This window comes from Rhododendron vialii, chromosome 1a (genome assembly GCF_030253575.1).
Source record: "Rhododendron vialii isolate Sample 1 chromosome 1a, ASM3025357v1".
NCBI lineage: Eukaryota > Viridiplantae > Streptophyta > Magnoliopsida > Ericales > Ericaceae > Rhododendron > Rhododendron vialii.
This window is the reverse complement of record NC_080557.1, coordinates 41,999,830-42,021,052: the sequence shown is the minus strand read 5'-3', so window position 1 is coordinate 42,021,052 and position 21,223 is coordinate 41,999,830. Positions and strand designations below refer to the sequence as shown.

The 21,223-nt window shown below is 37.8% G+C and overlaps 2 protein-coding genes and 1 non-coding gene across 6 annotated transcripts; 1 reads left to right on the top strand and 2 right to left on the bottom strand.

The window, feature by feature from the left end:
* Positions 1 to 1,823: 1,823 nt before the first annotated feature.
* On the bottom strand, positions 1,824 to 12,802 carry LOC131324076 (telomere repeat-binding protein 5-like). Of its 4 annotated transcripts, XM_058355913.1 has the most exons (11): positions 12,518 to 12,802; positions 11,229 to 11,248; positions 11,049 to 11,117; positions 10,227 to 10,959; positions 9,902 to 10,114; positions 9,727 to 9,789; positions 9,530 to 9,609; positions 8,912 to 9,153; positions 3,055 to 3,345; positions 2,751 to 2,814; positions 1,824 to 2,454 (listed from the first exon to the last, which is right to left on the bottom strand). In XM_058355913.1, exons 4-11 carry the CDS (start codon positions 10,918 to 10,920, stop codon positions 2,299 to 2,301), a joined length of 1,803 nt encoding a protein of 600 aa, XP_058211896.1. In that variant the 5' UTR covers positions 10,921 to 10,959; positions 11,049 to 11,117; positions 11,229 to 11,248; positions 12,518 to 12,802; the 3' UTR covers positions 1,824 to 2,298. The 4 variants fall into 4 exon arrangements, with proteins under 4 accessions (XP_058211896.1, XP_058211904.1, XP_058211884.1 ...); XM_058355921.1 differs by lacking the exon at positions 11,229 to 11,248; XM_058355901.1 differs by having other exon boundaries at positions 11,049 to 11,248; positions 12,518 to 12,801.
* LOC131309340 (small nucleolar RNA snoR100) lies at positions 7,474 to 7,581 on the top strand. The gene has a single exon (XR_009194971.1). It is a non-coding gene; the product is annotated as a small nucleolar RNA snoR100 (small nucleolar RNA).
* Positions 12,803 to 17,532: 4,730 nt separating the features above from the next.
* LOC131331677 (protein FAR1-RELATED SEQUENCE 5-like) lies at positions 17,533 to 20,490 on the bottom strand. The gene is made up of 4 exons (XM_058365630.1): positions 20,269 to 20,490; positions 18,994 to 20,177; positions 17,728 to 18,883; positions 17,533 to 17,652 (listed from the first exon to the last, which is right to left on the bottom strand). Exons 1-4 carry the CDS (start codon positions 20,488 to 20,490, stop codon positions 17,533 to 17,535), a joined length of 2,682 nt encoding a protein of 893 aa, XP_058221613.1.
* Positions 20,491 to 21,223: the final 733 nt, after the last annotated feature.

Here is a 21,223-nt window from a genome sequence, read left to right as displayed (position 1 = left end):
TTCCTCTCGTGGAAATGAACCAATAAGTCAAAATAATTTTTTTTGTCTTTATTCAAATTTTTTAGTATTTGTTAATTTTGCTTCAAATTTTTGTAACTATTGATTCCTCTCGTCGAGAGAAATCGGAAAAGTAAATTTTTTTTATCGAAGCTCAAATTTTTTTTACAAAAAAGATTATTTTTTTACTTATTTTGTGTTTATTCAAAAAAATCATGAGTTTCGATCATAATTTTTTAATTTTTCGATTCTTCTTATAGAGACGAATCAATAAACTACAAAAGTTTAACGCAAAATAAACAATTACAAAAAAAAAATTAATAAAGGAAAAAAAAGTCACCCAATTTTTAATCCAAATGCACCCGAAGCCGGTGTTGGTATACCGGATATTTTAGCTTAGGGAGAAAAGGAAGTAAAACGGGTCAGATCGGGTGGGTTTGGACCATAATTTTTTAATTTTTCGATTCTTCTCTTTGAATAAAACCAATAATTGACACAAAATTGACGCGGCACGTACAAATTGAGTTTTAATCATAAAATTTTACTTTTCTGAATCCCCTTATTGAGACAAATCAGAGAAGGGGGAAGAAGAGAGGGGAAGGGGGGGGGTTTGGGTTTGGCTTGGCCCATATTCGTTCTGACCCGTTTCAACCCGTTTACTTTCTGACCCATGTTCGACCCGCCCATATTTAACCCATGACCCATTTTCACCGGCCCAAACCCGCCTGTTTGCCACCTCTACTGATAACCAATCTTCAAGTTTCTAAGCTTAATTACCAATTTTGTTTGAACTTGAATTCCTGAAACCGCACAAAAGGTACTCACAAAAATGCATTTTCGTTCAACCGATGTTCACATTAAAATTACTTCAAATAAACTATAATTCTACGAAATCTCAGTATAATCGAAGATCGAACAACATGTGAACACGTTGTGAATCGTTATGTAAAATAAAGTGTAGTGATTATCACACTCTTATTTAATAGCCAATTTTTGTCTTTTTGTGATGTGAATTTATAATTTTGTCTGCAAATGAAAGGTTAAAACTTATAATTAAATTACATCACAAGAGGATAAAAAGGGAGTGCGGTTATGAAAAATGGGAGTATAAAAATCAATTATCAAAATGAATGGTAAATATGTTCTACAGTTTAACGTAATTACAAAACGAAAAAAAGTGACAATTCACATAGCTATCGATATCATATATCATATATATCATACACAAATTTTGAGACCTTATAGTTTTTTGCGTGTTCTACAAGATGAATGGTGCTGATCATAATTTTGGTTCCGGGATGTGAATGGAAATTGAGAGCATGGAGGGGAATGGGGACCGTGAAGCCACTCTCTTTAAAACCCCTTAATCAAATCTTGGCTTCTTCAGCAAGTGCTAACGAGCTCACTGATGGTGAAGTACTGAAGTTATTACAGAAGGCGGCAAAGTCTCCGACTCGGCTTGCTGGGAATTTGGGACCCGATCCAGGAGCTCCAGACACACCGGCCCACCCCTCCTTTTGCTCGGTCGATATTCTTGCTAAGGCAGAAACCTTATTTTTGTCCCACTTTAAATATCACTTATGGAAATTCGTCCAATTTGAAACTCCAAAAAAACATATTTTTATATATTAGTATTTGTTTAATTTTCTTACACCATATTAAAAAAATTACTAATATGTAGAAATATGTTGTTTTTTTTTTAAATTGGATGGATTCCCGTGAGGAACATTTAGCGGAGTAAGCAACACCATAAGAGGCAAGGGAAAAAAAGGGCTGTAACGTCTTGGGAAAGTTTTACACAGGGCCTTTCCTTTTCAAGTCCAGAAAAAGTCCAATTGATTTTATTGAATTCATGATATATACAAAAATGGCTCAATACTATGTAGGCCTTCCAAAGAAGATTACAATTTCTTCACAAAACATAAAAGATCTGCATATACAACAGATGAAAATTCTGCCCCCATACCGATTTCTTTCTATTTCCAACCACCCAAAATAATAAGTACAAAAAATACAGTAGTCCCCAAAGAACAAATTTAATGAACACGGCAAGGCCAACCATTTTGGCATAAAAAAAATTCAGTTAGCAAGCTCTCTTATTCAGTCCAACATTTACAAGTGCCAATCTCTTTCCCCAACAGGAAAGAATCGCCACGAGAGCTATAAAAATAACTATTACGTACACCTTGTTTCCCCCTTCATCGTTACTTTTCACATAATCATAGTACTTACAAGAATTAAATGAAACAGAATCGCTTCTTCAGCAAGTTTCTGCGAGCTCTCATTAATGTTGAAGTGTTTTCAAAGAAGGAGGCGGCAAGTCTCCGGCTTGGCTTGTTGTTTGGCCCAATGAGCATGGGCATTGAGGACCCGGTCCAGGAGCTCTTGGGGCACCGGCTCACCTCTCCTTTGCTGGGGCGATATTCTCGCCGTGTGCACCAATGTTTTCCACTTATCCTGCACAACCCCATGTCACCAAGATCAAAATCTCATAAAGTGCAAGGACCAACGATTCATTTCGGCGTATGTGTTTCAGTTAGTTGTGAAGAGAAGGTGTTTCCGTCTAATCATTTTCCGGTAACACAAGCAACTAATTTTCTTGGACCATCTAAACTCCCAGCCCTAGTGATCCCAATTTCCTTTCACTAATTTAAAACGTAAAAGAATGGGACATTAAGAAATAACAGAACCACCCCATAGAGATAGGCCTAAAATCATTATGAACGAATGAAACTGAGAAATCACATTCATACCTTCAGATCAACATAAGTTCGATGCTTTGCATTATCGAAAGCTCGCAACTTAACATCGCGCAATCTGCAGAAGAAACAAACCAACCAGGGGTGAGATAAAGCATTTAAAATGTTTGACAAAAGCATTCCAAGGACATAATGTGTGTTTGCAGAAGCTTTCAGGTTTGATAAAAGCTGATTCTTTGCACCAATATCTAAAAGCATAAAAATGATTGCTTCTCGGCTATTAATTTCGCTTTTCTGTCTTGAATTATTTGGTTCTTCTTTCCTTATGTAGTTCCTTGGTTAGGTTTTCCAAACATACCTTCCCGTTCCAAGCTTCTCAACAGCTTGAACCAATGCTTCCACTTCAGAAACAGAGAAAGGTCGACGAATTCGGCGCTGCGCAGCCTCAGATCGATTAGATTTCCTCGCAGGAACCACAGCACTTGCCCCAACATTCATTGCTGGAACAACCACCAATGCTCTAGAATCTGTTAGGTTTTTATCAGTTGACATGTCAGGAGGAGACGGTGCCGAATCATGGTCACTTTCAACAAAGCTTCCCAAATTCAGCGATGGAGGATCCAGAACTGCAATAGGCGTAGGTGAATACCTGGTGGCACAGCGTTACATGTGAATCGTATGATCAAGACTAACTTAAACGATCTTTCCTTGAATGAGGAAGAACATGAGAACTTACATTCCTACTCAAATTTAAACTGTTATTGTGAAGAAAAAAATTCGAGCTTCCTAGGGACTATGGTGGTGCCAAATTTAGCACACATCCATTATGAATGAGAATCTAACTGATCTTTAAGAGAACATAATTATTGCACTTCAAATGTTCGAACTTTCCAAAACTACACGTTAAAGATTCCAACCGCTTGATCTGATCACGAAGTCGCACTGCTGTTTGTCATTCGATTCAATCCCTATTAATTACAAATAAAGATAGATTCCTTCCGCTCTAGTTCTATACAGACTTAAGAGCATCCGCAATGGTACTAATCAAAATCAATAATCAAAATGTACCACATCAGCATTTGATTATCCATTTAGTTCATAATCAAACTTAACAACCTCTACCTCCACATTGGTTATTTTTGTATCCCTAACCAAAAAAACTCTACAATGCACATTTGTCCAATCGCAAACGAGTTTTAATCACGCACCCGACCATACCAAATTATTCGTCTCGATAAGACAATTCCAATATGGGGTGTTTTTGAGTTATTGAGTTTTGAGTTTAATTGTTGAGTTTGGTTATTGAGTTTTGGTTATTGGTAAAAGTTGTTAAGTTTGGTTATGGAATGAGTGAAATTTGGTTATTTACTAAAAGACTTGTAACTTTGGTTATTACAATGTGGGGTGTTTTTTGAGTATTGTTGTTAAATTTGTTTATTTACATCCATTTGCTTATTACAATGCGGATGCTCTAATATCTATATTATAAAACAGAGCGATTTTCTTTTAAAATGTTTAGACATACAAACAAAGTAGCATCTATAGCCGTTCGATCGTACTTTCTCATAAGGTTATAGCTGTCGGATTGAATGAATATTTCCTATTATATATGCCTACGCTAATATAAAAAAAAAAGAAGTTACGTTTCCGTGATCGTTAAATGTTTGCACTTCGAAGACCCTTTTCAAATTGAAATGTTGAAAAACAGAGTAAACACAATAAAGAGAATTGCTTTCATTATACTCTTACAAGGAAAGGAAAGGAAAGAAAACACACAAAGTGTTTAATTCATTTTCCCAATGTTTTAATTTAAGCTCGCAATGACAAGTTATAACTGTCTCACTATCTGGGCCAAATTATTTTTTCACATAAATCACTCGGGCCCAACAGTACTAAACCAAGCCCTGGGAAACACCCTCAACAAATGTCATAATTGGGAATTCAAATTTCACTCCCTTCTGGACTCTGAACGTATTTAAACCTGCAACTCCCAAAATCCTCTTTACTTAAAAAATTTCTCCAAACCTCCCTTAGAGCAGAGGCGAAAACAATGCTTTACTCTTCTTCTGCAAATACAATGGCTTCCAACATTCCTGTTGTTGAAGACACCGGAAAACCGTCTTTTGCTTTCCGTCATTTGCTCAATACAAAAATTACGAAGGCACAGAACCATTCAAGTAATTTGAAAAACGATGTCTTTATCCCAAACCCCCAAAATTCCAGATACCCACATTCTGGGGCCTGCCTTCGATGAACTTCCCTTGGCACTCACTGTACACTACCCTGTTTTCGAAGAGTGCCAAATTCTCCGAGATGATACCGGTTTGGGTTGGTCTTACTGGCCAAAGAATAATTTGGCTTGCTGGCCAGTTATTGATTCTGACTGGAACAAGTTGAGCTTGAATATTCTATATTTTTTTACTGCTTAGCCTTTGCATATGTTGCTAATGTGACTATTACTAACTACTATGAATATCTTGTTTTGAAGGATCATTAACCAAAGCACCGTAGTTGAGAACAAACTATATTGTTCGAGTGGCGACTAACAATTTAGATCAGTAATGCAATGTGCCACAAATTCTATTTTTGTTTGAGTGTAATATTCTACATCTTGAAGTACATTGACCAGGTTACTTTATTTTCTTAATTTCCTGCTTTAATTGAAATGTTCATGTACAAAGTACAATAAAAGCAGTGGGTTTAGAACAATACAAATGCATAGCTAAAGCATAAAAACAACAAGGTAACTGATAATGCCACGACTAAATTTACTAGTGCCACGAACGTTTGATGGACATGACGAGTTTACCCATCAATTAAGTTATACGGACATACTACTGACTACTGTACTTTCGTCCCCTCCTCTCTTTTAACCTTTCCTCCTGTTACTCGTCTTTCTTGCTTCAAAACAATATTTTTCTCATTCCGTCCTCCGATCTATTCCCCACCCTCTTGGCCGACGAGTATGATCTCCCGTTATATCTATTTTATCCCTCATCCTCTTCGCTCATCGAGTTGCATGCAAATACGGTATCGCCACCCTGTTGCCGGCGGTGTATTTGAGCAGAGAAAATATGTTGAGGAGTTTTCGAAAGGAAGCAATTGGATTTTTTGTGATTTGGATTTCCGGTGGCGTTCAAATTCGTCTTCATTTTAGTTCTCGGAAGTAAGCGATTGAGGGCTTGGGAAGATCAGATGGCAAATGGGAGAGGGATAATGAAGAATTGCTGGTGGGTGTGGCATGTGGAGATATAGAAATTAAAGAAGAGATGATAAAGAGAGAGGAGGAGTGTGTGGTCATGGTTGTCGATCTCTGTTAGACAAGAGGGGTGGGAATTTCTGGTGCTTATTAGGAAAAGTGTAGCAGGGTCAAAAAAGTCAGATGAAGTAATGTTTCGTGGCATTAGGAAAAATAATCGTGGCGTTATCAGACTCCAAAGAACAATTGACATGTAGACATGCAAAAGCAATGGCCTTAACTTTGTATGTATATGTAGACCTGCAACATTCAGTGCAGCTACATAAGAGTACCATAGTTGTAATACGAATAAGATGGCCCAAAACAATCAATCCCTTGTATTTGAAAATCTGAAACTGATTTCTCTAATTCAATAACCTCTTGCTATTTCTCTACTATCATCACAACGAAAATAAAAAACACTTCTCCACTGCAAATTCATTCAATGAGCACGTAGAAATGTGTGAAGCACGGGCATTACACTAGTATACAATAATGGCTCAATACTATGTAGGCCTTCCAAAGAAGATTAGAATTTCTTCAGAAACATAAAAAAGAATATGATCAATAAAAATCTGCATATACAACAGATGAAATTCTGTCTACATACTGATTTCTTTCTATTTCCAACCACCCAAAAAAAAGTAGGAGTACAAAAAAATACACAGTTGTCCCCAAAGAACAAATTTAATGAACACGGGAAGGCCAACCATTTTGGCATCAAAAAAATTCAATTAGCAAGCTCTCTTATTCAGTCCAACATTTACAAGCGCCAATCTCTCCCGTAGGAAAAGAATGCCGCGAGAGCTATAAAAATATTAAATACACCTTGTATTACCCCTCGTCATTAATTTTAACATAATCATAATACTTACAAAAATTAAACGAAAACAGAATCGTTTCTTCAGCACGTGCTGCGAGCTCTCATTGATGTTAAAGTTTTCAAAGAAAGCGGCATGTCTCCGGCTTGGCTTGTTGTTTGGCCCAATGAGCATGGGCGTTGAGGACCCGGTCCAGGAGCTCTTGGGGCACCGGCTCACCCCTCCTTTGCTGGGGCGATATTCTCGCTGTGTGCACCAATGTTTTCCACTTATCCTGCACAACAATCCCATGTCACCAAGATCAAAATTTCATGAAGTGCAAGGATCAACGATTCATTCGGTGTATGTGTTTCAGTTTACTTGTAAAGAGAAGGTGTTTCCGTCTAATCATTTTCCGGTAACACAAGCAACTACTTTTCTTGGACCATCTAAACTCCCAGCCCTAGTGATCCCAATTTCACTAATTTAAAATGTAAAAGAACGGGACATTCAGAAATAACTGAACCACCCCATAGAGAAAGGCCTGAAATCATTATGAAGGAATGAAACCGAGAAATCACATTCATACCTTCAGATCCACATAAGTTCGATGCTTTGCATTATCGAAAGCTCGCAGCTTAACATCGCGCCATCTGCAGAAGAAACAAACCAACTAGGGGTGAGACAAAGCATTTAAATTGTTTGACAAAAGGCGTTCCATACCGATGCTTTGGACTATCAATGAATGAAGCATGGTAATGTGCACATAAATTGATTTGGGTCTCTAGGCCTGCCATCTCTGATGCCATTTGGCTTTGATTTGGGGGCATGGTTTTACAACAAAACATCCTTGTAGCTCCTCGGTTCTTGGAGGTTTTAGGGGGGCCACTGTTTTAGTGGTATTCTGAGAGCAGCCACTTTGTGCATATATTGCCAAAGGTTAGGTCTGTCTCCAATCATCCTCCACCCATACCCCCAATGAATGGGGACTAGATGGATTGTGTTATGTTACGTATGTATGACAAAAGGCGTTCCAAGGATATAACGGGTGTTCGCAGAAGCTTTCAGGTTGATAAAAAGCTGATTCTTTGCACCAATATCTAAAAGCATAAAAATAGTAGCTTCTCGGCTATTAGTTTCGCTTTTCTGTCATGAATTATTTGGTTCTTTCCTTATGTAGGTCCTTGGTTAGGTTTTCTGAACATACCTTCCCGTTCCAAGCTTCTCAACAGCTTGAACCAATGCTTCCACTTCAGAAACAGAGAAAGGTCGACGAATTCGGCGCTGCGCAGCCTCAGATCGCTTGGATTTCCTCGCAGGAACCACAGCACTTGCCCCAGCATTCATCGCTGGAACAACCACCAATGCTCTAGAATCTGTTAGGTTTTTATCAATTGACATGTCAGGAGGAGACGGTGCTGAATCATGGTCACTTTCAACAATGCTTCCCAAATTCAGCGATGGAGGATCCAGAATTGCAATAGGCGTAGGTGAATACCTGGTGACACAGCGTTACATGTGAATCTTATGATCAAGACTAACTTAAACGATCTTTCCTTGAATGAGGAAGAACATGAGAACTTACATTCCTACTCAAATTTAAACTGTTATTATGAAGAAAAAAATTCGAGCTTCCTAGTGAATAGGATGGTGCCAAATTTAGCACACATCCATTATGAATGAGAATCTAACTCATCTTTAAGAGAACATAATTATTGCACTTCAAACGTTTGAACTTTCCAAAACTACACGTTAACATATTTTAGTTAATTAATTACTTAAAATGCAGGCTACAATTCAAATTTGGAAGAAAGAAGGTAGAAATGGAATTTTGCAGATTTTGGCACATTGATTATTCAAAATAGACAACAAGTTCAAGATATCCAAATAAGGTAGAATGGACAAACAATTTCAGACTGATTATCGGGAAAATATCAAAATAAATCTGGGCAGATCTACAGGGTTATGTTACCTATAAGACCAGCAACTAAAACGCCATAAAAGCCAAAAGAAGTTAAAGAGGAAAAAATGAAGCTTAAGTCAGTTAATTAATCACTTAAAATGCAGGTCACAATTCAAATTTGAAACAAAGGTAGAAATGGAATTTTGCAGATTTTGGCACATCGATTCCTTTAAAAATAAACATCAAGCAGAAGTCAGGGGAAAACCCATGTTACCTTGTTAGAGGCTGAGGTGAGTCACAAGTGAGTGGAAAAAGGGAATCTTCGTGATGCAGAGGAGGGGGAGCCAGCGAACCGCTAGGCTCCAGGGAGAAACTCAGAGCATCAAGCTTGTTATCATCAGATATTCCAGTTTGCAGCAGAGTTTTGTTATCATCTCTTAACTTCTTCCCCTGAAGAAGTACACCAACACGTAGCCCACCCCCAAGTATTTTAGTCACTGCCTCCATAACTGTTCTCTGCATAACAGGGGAAGATTGAATTTAGTGTGTCCAAATTCAGAAAACAGCTAAAACCCACAATCAGAGCGTTTCCGAGACTCAGGCCCCAGATAATGCGCATCGTGATACATGACTAGCATTCACAAATATGAAATTTTAGCAAAGACAGTCACACTCTATACCCTCATTATGCATTATTTTAGTTAGGGGATCTCAAAGGGCATGCAACAAAATCTCAATGATCCTATCCAAAACAAACTTAATTTGAAACTTCCCTCCCTATTTAAATAAGAGGTAAAGCCTTCGGCTACACGGCCTGTCTCATCCATTAATGATGTAAAGGGAAGATACTGCTAGATAGAAACAGTAGAGTTAATGTTCGCATGTGACATACTTTTAGTGAACCAACAGTTGCAGATTCTGGAATCTCAATAAAAAGCTCTGGAACCTTGAAGGACTTGATCCTAAGCTTCACTGAATAAAAGGAGATGCAACTTCGTGTAAGAACCACTTCGAATGTCGCACAGACAGACAGACACCAATCAAGTAAAAAGAAAACATATGAATCTCTCCATCAAGACTCTCACATACCATGGGAATCTTCAGATTGGAAGGTCCTGTATTGACCTGGTAAGCAAACTGGTTTCCCTGAGGCTGCATGAGGAGTTAGGATTATTAGGTGAAGAACCCAAAGACAGCACTAAAACCAAACCACAGCTGAAAATACAAAAACCCATAAGAAGAAACGGAAGAGACGGAAATAAACCTCCACACATTGTTGCACTTGAAGCAGAAGCATCGCAGCTAAACTTCTTCCCCGGGAAGCTGGTGATGCCCTTACAACTTATCCCTCTATCAGGATTTGGTACCGAGCTGTGGTCATAATACAGCTTCCTCTTTTTGATGGGGTAATCCCTTTGAGACCTTTGGTATTTGTAGCAAAACTTCCTATGGTGGTAGACAGGCTTTACTTCAGAATCTGGAGACAAGATTAATCCTCAACTAAAGTAAGTGTTGTAAAAATGAAATTTGCAGTTATCTCCAATTTATTGTGGGACCCCAGTGAAATTAAACAATAAGCAACTACTCACCAGCATTAAAATGTTTCTCCTCGCGCTTTAATTTTGGAGTGACTTTCCAATATTTGGATGCAAACCCATTCCTTAGTCTTCGGTTACCAACACAACTTGGTGCCCTGAAGGACTTTGTTGTGGTGCTGCTAGGATGAGTGCACCCAGAAGAGTTTTCGTCATCATCTCTTATAACTAAGTTTACATCCTCCCGAATTGCAGGGAAAGAACCACAAGAAAAGTGATCAGTGCCCAAAGGCATTGTCATGCTACTTTCTACACTAACTAAAGCAGGGTTTTTCCTGTCCCTAAGTGTTAGATTATCCAAACTGCAGATATCAGCCTTGGCAATATTTGATATGTTTCCAGTATCTTGTAGCTCTATGTTCATCTGTTTCTTAAATTTATCCACTACTGTACAATCAAAAAACTCCTGGTACCCAGAGGAAGCCAACTCTACTTTGTTCTCGAAGCTTCCAACTTGAATCTTGCTTTTAGCAACATTCACCGAACAGTCAGAAGTTATCATTGATTCAAGTCCCCCACAAGGTTCTACTCTTAAGATTTTATCTTCATTCTGCTGCTCTTTCTTCATAGAAACTTGCAAAGTTGGGCTCAGTTCTTTTTCAGTTAACCTATCACTTGAACTAGGAGATCTTTCTTCCTCCAACAATAGCTTGCCAGCTACGGTAGCCAATAAGTCAAACGCACACATTTGATTGTCATCAACTTTCTTCCTAAATGAGCACCTCCTCTACAACAATACACAAGGAACCAAAGTTAGAGGTCAGAAACAGGAACAAAAGAGGAAATGAGTGATTCTATGGGATAATATCGATTTACCCTATCTGATCTGGTCGCTCGAGGGATGGGAGGCACCTGATAGCCATCAAATCCATAATATAACCTCTTCTGCAACACCATATCTCAGAGATCATAACAGAAACTCAACAAAAAGCAAAAGACCAGCATTCCTATATACAGTGTTTACACAGTCCAAAAGAAGCCCAAACAAATGTACACCTGCCAATCACCCAAGGTCACTGCAACAAACAACGATTACCAATCAGAATCGTGATAGGGAACGATTTAAGATCAAAATTAATAGCGGGAGATATTAGTTAGAAAAGTCATAGTAGCACAGAGCTTTATACTGAATATAATTAGAATAAAAGTAATATTGATGCATTTTTCATATGATCAAAGATGCACCATTACCACTGCAAAAGTCATAAGTCTGTCTCATCTTTTTCTTTATCCTGACAACAACCAGATAGAACATAATTGAATTTGTGCAAACAGAGCTGGTCAATTTCTATGCTTACAATTCAAATGGCTTTGGTTACAACTTACAAGGACATCGTGCCATCAGATATGCATGATCTAAACTAAAAGAATACAGAGAAGAATATGATTCTAATGCATCAACGTCACTTGACAGCTAAAACTGAAAATCTAGATCAGTATACGTGATGGTAAATAATACAGTAGCACATACGGATCAATTGCAGCTTGTCTGAATTTACACATGAAGTGAAAAAATTCAGGCCAACTGAATTTTGAAAATCAACCCCAAAATGTTTAAAATTGGTAAAGACATGATTTTTGGGGGAAAGGAAAAGAAAGGAGAGAAACTGAAAAAACCCCTCATAAAACCCTGATAGAAAGGACCCCAAAAACTGCCAAGACAACAACAGAGTGAACAGGTGTATCGCAAATGGACGAGCTCAAGTCCTATGTACCCAAATTCTTCTTTCTACGCATTTTCGGGCCGCTGGATCTAGTTAAAATTTTATATCACTTAAAAGTTTGAATTAATCCAATGGCCAGAAACACACCGGAACACGGGTACACCAAATTTCTGGTACAGATGATTTGAGGGGCATTTGGACATATGCATATAGGCGATCTAAAACCCAAGAACCAGATCAACCCGGGAAACCGGAGAGAATTCAGATGATTTCGAAGGGAATGTGGAAAAGATTTGGAAAAAATGGATCTCAATTGTTTCTTTGATTTTCAGGGCAAAAAAAAAAAAATTGGGACAAGGTTTTTTCCTTAAATTCCACGCCAAACTAAAGATCGAACCATCAGAAACGGATTTCAAAGAATGAGAATTCAAATCCAAAGGAAAAAGCAACATCATGAGAAATTCAAATGACAACCAAAATCAGACAACAGGAAAAGAAAACAAAAAAAAAAAAAAACAAAACAATTCTGCCTTTAACTGTTTTTTCGAGACATCCCAATTAACACGACAAGTCATTCATTCAAGATTAAAAAACAAACCAAATCCATCATCTCATTCTCACCTTATTTGGCCCGAATTTACAAAAAGCTTCGTTCTTTTCCCGCGAATTTGCTTATGATCATCAAAGATCGGAGAATTGTCGGAGAAAATAAAAAACGTTCAGAATTAGAATTCCCATCGATCACGACGCTCAAACATACCCGAAACTCTATCTACCCCATTTCTCTCTCTCTCTCTCTCTCTCTCTCTCGGAAAACAAACGTGTTTTCGAAATTCAGACGCTACCCATAATTCTCTCTCTCTCTCTCTCTCTCTCTCTCTCTCTCTCCAAAACCCTCTGAAAACCATCCAAGCATTTGCTTAAACCCCAGTTCTTATACCATCGACTGTTATTGCCAGAACAACCGGTAAAAGCCCGTAGTGTTCCCGGCTATAGCAGGTTGAATATACCACCTATAAAGACCGGTTCTTTGCAAAAACATGACCCACACATCTCCCCAAGGCTTTTGGGATGGCGCCACGTGGATTTTGGATCCTGTGGCCATGGTTTATTTGCATGATCGATAAAAACGGTGGGTCACGAAGAGAGGAATTTCTTTCGGATTTTTTTACTTCTGAATTTTGTGGGACGTCCACTTGAACTATTGATTTTCAAATATAGGTAATTTAATTGCAAAAATTGGAAATTCCTACCACATTAAAAAAAAATATAAGAAATGAAGGAGATTCATATTGAGGTCGAATTTGGACTCTAAATTAATATGATCATCGTGACCAATTAGGATGTGGGTAATGTCCGTCCACTTAAAAAAGTGAATAAACAAAATTAGATTCGCATTATTTGTTAATTTCATATCTCTAATCAAATCATATATCCTATTTTTTGTATAGCTACGATAAGGTAAAAAGATGAAAACGTGTTTGACAGGTATTATTAAACACAAGAATTGAAAAGATTTTCCGTTGTGGCAACGTGGGAGCTTAGAATATATATATACACACACACATACACGTCAAATAGTTGGAACTTCAAAACAGTATATATAAAATTAATGAAAAAGGTGTCGACTAATCATGCACCAAATACGCAAGTGGGCTCGCTAGTGCCAAACTACTTTCAAAGGAGAAAGTGATTTCACTCTTTTTCTCGAGTTTTAATTTTTTTTGAAAGTGAAAGTATATGAATGTCTCATAATTGACGAAGGGGTCGTATGGCAAAAGTCAGTGTGTTTATAATAAGCACACAACACTAAAATATCCAAGTTCAGATATTTTTTTCATGGTCAATTTGTAGGGTAACGTGAACTCTAATGATAAGTAAGGTTGACAATATAAATTTCAAGCTTTTGATTATAAAATTGTGAGGATGAAGGAAATAACAAGGTAAATTCCTAGACAAAGTAACGAGTTTGACTACGGAAAGAACGTAAGAATATGAGTACTATTCCAATCAAAGAAACATAATAAAAGAACAACGCATAGATGGTTTTTTAAAATTAAGAAAGTGGTTTAAACAAAAATTAAGTGCGTTGAAATATTTATAGGTATCCCAAAATGACATATTTGTTAAAGTTTAATTTTTGGCCATTAAGCTTTAAAGTTTTTTGACATTAACAAATCTGCCAATAAAAGTATATGAGGATACAATATATTTCTTTTTTATAAGCAAAGAAAAAAATTTTATATCATTAATTAAAAATGATACAAAAGAGAAATTCTTTTGTAATATATACCAGAGAGCATCATGCACAAAGGTGGTACCTCACCTATTACTACACCTATGAGGATACAATATTATGATATTATCCATATATTATCTTCTTTTTTTCCCAAAAGCAAGATGTGGTCAAATTTTGGAAAAAAAGTTTCCACGTGGGATAGAACAAGTAATTTGACGCGGAAAAGGAATCTCTTGGGCATTTTTCTGCCGGTATTATCTCAACGTATGCATTTTTTAATTTCCGGAAAACAAAAAGACAATAAAACTCAAAAGAGCGAAGGTCATAACAAAGGGGGTAAACGTGGCAAGGTTTAGAGCACGAATTAAGTCACACACTCCAAATTTGTGTGCACGTGAGCGCGAAAGAGTCTTAAAAATACATTTCAAACGTAATATGAGAATTGAGAGAGAAACCGTACAGGCCGACATTTTAAAAGATCATGCAAAGAAGGCCCACCAACCACTGCAAGATAACGGCGTTAGTGTCGGAGGAGGATATAGGATAAGGAGGAGTATGGGACCCAAGACTTTGAAGCTGTCAAAAGAAAACGTGGTGCCCACTTTCGAACACGACGGCTGCCCAATGTTGTTAGAATTCGAAGGTGGAGTCCGGAGAGTGAGTTCTTTTTGGCAGTTATGTCGTAAGAAACAAGGGTGTCGTGTAATTGACACCTGTCATGATGAGCTAGAGAGAGAGAGAGAGAAACAAGAGGAGAGGGGAGAGAGAGAGAGAGAGAGAGAGAGAAACAAGAGGAGAGAGAGAGAGAGAGAGAGAGAGAACAACGGCTGGCCAAGAACATGTGAGAGATTAAGCTCGTGTCTTTATCCAACTTGAAGTTTCTTACACAAAGGACGTGCGGTTTTTATCGTGCTTACGGAGTACGTGGCGCGAGTTTCTCTCTTTAATACCCGTTTGGTTTTAGATTAGTGGGAATTAGGTGAAAAGGTAGTTAGGGACACTTGGTCCAATTACAAGGAAAAAGTTTTGTAACCAAAAATAGAAAAGACTTTAACAAGAAAATTAATACATGTCGGAGAGAGTTGCGGATAAGATTTTGCAAAAAAAAATATTTGCTGCTCGTCGAGCCAGTATACGTGAATCTCGACTAATCACGTAAGACCAATTCCATTATCCGTTCTCCATCTCTTCTCAGTTGCCAAGGACGTAAGGTCTTTAATGGCTGCCATTTGTTATCTTCCTCTTCCTTTTTGTGTGTATATATGCACGTGTCGATAGGAAGTGTTAGCAGCTAGGTGTTGGCGGCTCTACAGCCGAGGCTGGGTTGTTAATTGAACACTTTTAAAAAGGGGGAAAAACTATCATGCATGTAGTAATTTCATTTTATGCTTTTTTTTAAATACTTAATCCTATATTATGAACACTCATAAATTCAGGTAATTTACAATTGATCAACTAATATATTAGCCCGTACACACTCTTTGTAAAAAAAATTAAAAATATATAGAGAGAGAAATAATCTATTTTAATATTACTTATCCTCTAGTTTCTCTCTAACGATAATAAACTCATATTACCGAAAACAAGAGCATTTGCCAAAATTAAAAATCCATTCAAACCTATTAGCCACACAATTCCCTACAGAAAGAATATTCGGATATTTATTCGTCGAGAACAATTGTAACATATTAAGTATTTTTATTGAGCTGATTTTTTTGTAGGCTGTCGTTCCTCAAATGAACTGATCATCGAAGTAAACTTCGCGCACGTGCAAAATGGCTACTGTTCCTCCCATCTTTAGGTGAGTGAACAACATAAGAATAGAATGGGTGGTTGTTCCTAAACATAGTTCACAAAGTTATTTATAGTTTCATAACCAAATTTCTAATTTGATTAATTAGTATGTGACAAATGTTAAATTTACTGGACTACAGCACAGCATAGAGGTCTCCAGTCCAGCAACGAAAGGATTGAACTTGGGCCCAACAATACCACAGGCCACGGCCCAAGAATGCTGGTTTCTTTTCCTCCGTTGTGAGAGACCAACAACACGTCCTTGGCCATCATTTTTTCAAAACAAAAAAACTATCTAAAACACAACTACGGACACAAAACTCCTTCGGTTAAGAAAAAGAAGTTCATGTTCAGAACCCTTACATGTATGTGGATTCAATGTGCATCTAACGGTTCCAATTACAATTGTGTACGAAATCAATCTGTACTATTAAGCAAATGTAGTGGGGCTTTTCAAGCCTTTAAACTCCCCTCCCTAATTTTTAAGAATCTTTTTTGCCTGTAATTTTTTTTTTAAATTAAGAGAGAAATGGGAAGAGCTACGTGGGGGAATTGGCCACAGAGAGAGAGAGAGAGACTCCTACTAGAATTCGTAAGGAAAGGGAAAAAAAAAAAACAAATCAAATCAAATCAAATACTCGGTATTTCCAACAAAAACCAATATAGATATCTTTCCGTGCATCGCACAACACTAATATGAAACTATTTGGTTCTTAAATTGGTTCCTCTCTTTCACACGTGTTTCTCTATACTTTATCTTATACAGTTAAAATGAATCACTTCTAACAAAATTTCAATTTCATCATACATAAAAGAGCCACAATGGTAGTTGATTCCTTTTTAACTTTTTGTCGACAAATTTCCAAAAAAAAAAAATTGTTTGCAGTCCGGTCTCGTCTATATTAAAATTAGCGTTGTGTCTATTTAATACATACAATAGTAAGAAAAGGGATTTTTTTTTTTTTTCCTGCATTAAACGGAAAAAACGCTAATTATATATTTTAAATGGGTGATTGTATGATTGCTTGTCCAAAGGCAACAACTCATTCACAAAACGAAGGTCTTTCCCACTCTCCATTCGCCTCAGATCTACAGCACAGCTTTTCCGACTTTTTTTATGAGGGCTGCTTTTCCCCCCCCTGACACCCCACCCCCCTGGCCCCACACCCCATTTCCCATATTACCCCTCCCCTCCTTCTCCCGCTCCTCCCTCTTTTCATTTAATTTTTTTTTTTTTTTCTTCTTTATTTGCTTTTGTTTTTTTCTGTTAGAATTTATTTTTCGTTTTTTTTCTCTTTATTTCCTTTTGATTCCTTCCACTTTGAATCTTTTTTTTATTAATTTAATAATCTTTTCTATTTTCTTTATTTGTTTCTTTTCCCATTTACCTCTCTTCTTTATTTTTTTTTTTGTTAACTCAAATTCTATTTTCAATTAAAATTGACTTTATACTTAATAAATTTATATTATTTTAATTAGTTAATTAGTCTTAACAATGAATAATAAAAATAACTTGTAATGAACAATAAATTGAAATAAAATTTCATTTTATTATAATTGAGTACATATTGTCAAAACATGAAAATACATAAAAACACAAATTTTAATCAATATCTCCTCCAAATGCTGCTCCCGGCGTGCTTATACCCATTACTTCGTACCACAATAGCAAACGTGTTTCATAACTGGCAGCCCATCCTTTAGCTTCATCCGATGAATTCACCTCCCACCATGTTGGGATGGGTGGTACAGGGTAATGAGGTTCTAAGAAAATTTGCACGAAGTGATTGTTGTTAACACGGGCAATAGCAATTTCCCGGCGGTATTCGATTGGAACTGGAGGGGACCTCAATGGCAAATGAGTAAAACAACCGTAAACATCCTCATCAAATGTATGCAGTACTAGGTTGTACCTTGTTGCGATGACAACTCCCAAAGTCATAGCCTCCATCCAATGATTCTCTGGTGCTGTAGGCTCGAACCAATTCAGTAAAATTAGTAGACGATTTGGCCAATCATCTGCTGGATAAACCACACTGTATAGATAATAATTTTGTTGAATTTCTTCAATAAGCTCCTCTCGTACTCGACTCCAATCATTTTCACTATACCCGATTAGTGCAGCTATTGCCCTGAATCCACAATGACCATCACCAAGCACGTCAACAGTGTGGGAAATATAAGGCTGAAAAGCCTGAGGTAATCGTTGAATGTAGCGATCAGTGATGGATGCAACTATAAATTGAGTGTTGCGAACCCCCGAACCCCTCCCACGTCTCCCTCTCCCTCTCACTCGCGATGTTGCAGTCCTTGATCCTGAAGTGGATGCTTCTGAGAAAGAAGGTATGCGACGTGTACTTTGCTCATCTCTACCTGTAGGTCGACCTCTATGTTCTGTGTTATACGATGGAGGTCGAACTGTGCTACGAGATGGATCTGCCATATCGATAATCCTGTCTATGATATGCTCTCGCATAGGTGGATCCATCCCATCTAATATCTCAACGACCTGAGATGTCCTGTCAGATCGTGCTCCCTCCTCATTAAACTCGGTTGCGTGCATAGACAACCTAGTCCAATGAGCATGAATACTCCATAGCGGAATTGGAGTGGAAATGGAACGATAATATGCAAGATCGTGCATGCATGGCAATCCGTGTGTGATTTTGATCGTACAGTTGCAATAGCCAACAATGTGGGGGGATACTTCTAAAGCGGTTTGTAGCTGATCATCTATGAACTCCATTGCTTCTAATGAAATTCGACACCTTACCTGATCAAAAATGTCGTCACGTAATTGTTTGTGGCGTGGAATGTTCAATGATTTCTCGAACGACTTCTTAATTTCCCCGAACTGATTTTTCAACATCTTTTCTATTTTATCAAAAGATGTTTGTAGCGATGACATGGTATCCCCCAAATATGCCTTTAGCCTCGCATGTGCAGACTCTGCCCTGTAATAGAATAATGCACTGTGTTTAAATAGGAAAGTATCAAAAAATATTTCCTAGTGTAGTAGAGAAATGCACAAAATTGTAATAGTAAAGTCAAAAAGTGATTTTACCTTTGACTTGAATTGCTTCCGAGGTGCATGCATGTATCTGTCCATGCTGAAACAAACCGCTCTTTGTACGAGCTTAACCATGTTTGCCACAGGTAAGTTATGACATACGGGAACTGGCGAAAATCGTTGCACATGGCTTGCCACTTCTGTTCGAAAGACGAAGGTGTAGATGAATTGATAAGCGAGTGCCATGACTTGATGAAGCGCTTCCATTCCGGACCAAGCACACGGCTGCAGTTCTTCATGACGCACTGATTTATGTGCCAAATACACAAGATGTGACGTGCTGTAGGGAAACATGCTTCAATGGCGTTCATAAGCGCTAAATCCCGATCTGAAACAAACACCAATGGCATCGACGCCCCCTTTTGAAGCATCCAGTTTTTTAAGTTATTCAATGCCCACGTCAATGTCTCTTCTTTCTCATTACTAAGATAACCGAACATAAGCGAGTAAGTTCGCCATGTGGATGTGATACCCACAACCTCCAATAGTGGTTTCCGATACTCATTGGTCTTGTACGTGGCATCAATGATTAGTACAGACGGAAAGTTGACAGATAGCTCTAGACTCATAGGATGAACCCAAATAATATCTGTGATTTCGTTAGTATCCGGATTTGTAAGAAATTGATGGAGGTAATGTTTCTTAAGTAATTGACGTATGACATACTGAATAGGAGTTAGACCGTCCAGTTTGGCTGCTTTATTTGTAAAAATAGCGTTATAAACGCTCTTGATTCCCGTAGTGTTTGACGGGTCTTTTTGCTTCAAAATATTAAGAATCTCACGAGGCGCAGTGCTATTGGCCATGTCGGCCACAAATTGTTTCTCTACTGATTTTAGCCTTGACGGGTACTCGTGGCCCTCAATATGTTTTGCTGTTTCATGGTTATGGACACCACTAATAACCTCTAAACCCCACCTGATACCGTATGGATGTTGTGGTATACCTCGCAGTTGAAATGGGCAATCGCATTTTCTAGTCCCAGTGTTTCTTTGCAAGGATTGCCCTTCAACCAGATACCGTGGCGGTTCGTACTTTCCTCCTCTTTCACAACCAAGAATGCACTTCGGCAATTTGCCGCCTTTTAACTTAGCAGAATTTAAAATAACCACCACAATACCATATTTTAGACCAACGCTCCGCGCCCAAGCTAACATATCTTCTCTACTTTCAAAAATCTATATAAAAAAAACGAATATGTATAAATACAACATTAACCAGTCTTAACATAAATAACGAATATGCAAAACAATAACAGTGAAAACTAACCTGGTCGGTGGTAAATTCTAGTGTATAATCGCGACTATTGTGGGAGACACTCTCCTCACTACGAACATCATTCTCAAATGACCAACTATCTGAAATTGAAAAGTTGTAGTCATCCATTGCTCCTTCCCGAATTTTCCGCTGCGGCGTTCCTAAAAAATTTGACAGATACACAGTCTGTGAGGAAAGCCTAAGTAACCATGCTAAATTTTCACCGAAAATCATTATTCTAAATTGTGTGGATTATATTTGACATAGAAATAACCAGGAAAGTCCCAGGTCGGATGGTCGGACGAGTCCAATTAGAATCACCATTCCTTCCTTAGTCGGTACGAAGCCAGACTTGCTGACAAACTTTCGAGGGTGTTAGCCTCGGGTTACTCCACAATTGTAAAAACGATCATAAAGCATAGTGTCACATGGACGGACACCTTTGGAGTGGAAACCACTTATGCTTTAGACCAGTAATTTTAGTAGAATAAGTTTTCTAGCTATCTTTAGTATTTTAACTTAATATGCATTTTTAAACACAAAAATAAAATATAACAGAAGGTTACGGTAGCTTACGGAAGATGAATGTGGCTATCGAACGAAGTGACTTCTTACAGTAAGCTTATGGTAGCTTCGAAAGAGAAAAGAAAATACTTTTTTTTCTCTCGAAAATAAATATTGACTAAACTACTAAATTTTTTGGATCGAGAGGCTGATCAGGTGGTGATTTGGTGGCGGCCTTGGGTTGAGTTTCTTGAAGAATTCAAGAAGAAACTCAATAATACTAAGAACAAAGTAAGAACAAAGAGCAAACACAAAGTTTCTAGAGAGGAAAGTTGGAGAGATTCAAGGTGTGAATTGAATGGTTTCACAAAGGATTCTATTTATAGGAAAATGAGGACCTCTCTCCTCACCCCATATGGCGGCCCCCCCCCCCAATATTTGCTCTATGGTTGAAGTCTAATTC

What these genes read in the sequence shown, in the direction of transcription:
- LOC131324076 (XM_058355901.1), bottom strand. Translation starts at nt 11,129, where the DNA reads ATGGTGTTGCAGAAGAGGTTATATTATGGATTTGATGGCTATCAGGTG. An exon ending in AAGTGCAACAATGTGTGGAG is followed by an intron (nt 9,790 to 9,901) that starts GTTTATTTCCGT and finishes CTCCTCATGCAG; the next exon opens with CCTCAGGGAAACCAGTTTGC. An exon ending in GAGAAGCTTGGAACGGGAAG is followed by an intron (nt 2,815 to 3,054) that starts GTATGTTTGGAA and finishes TTTCTTCTGCAG; the next exon opens with ATTGCGCGATGTTAAGTTGC.
- LOC131331677 (XM_058365630.1), bottom strand. Translation starts at nt 20,490, where the DNA reads ATGATTTTCGGTGAAAATTTAGCATGGTTACTTAGGCTTTCCTCACAG. An exon ending in TAGAATTTACCACCGACCAG is followed by an intron (nt 20,178 to 20,268) that starts GTTAGTTTTCAC and finishes TTTTTTATATAG; the next exon opens with ATTTTTGAAAGTAGAGAAGA. An exon ending in GGAAGCAATTCAAGTCAAAG is followed by an intron (nt 18,884 to 18,993) that starts GTAAAATCACTT and finishes ATTCTATTACAG; the next exon opens with GGCAGAGTCTGCACATGCGA.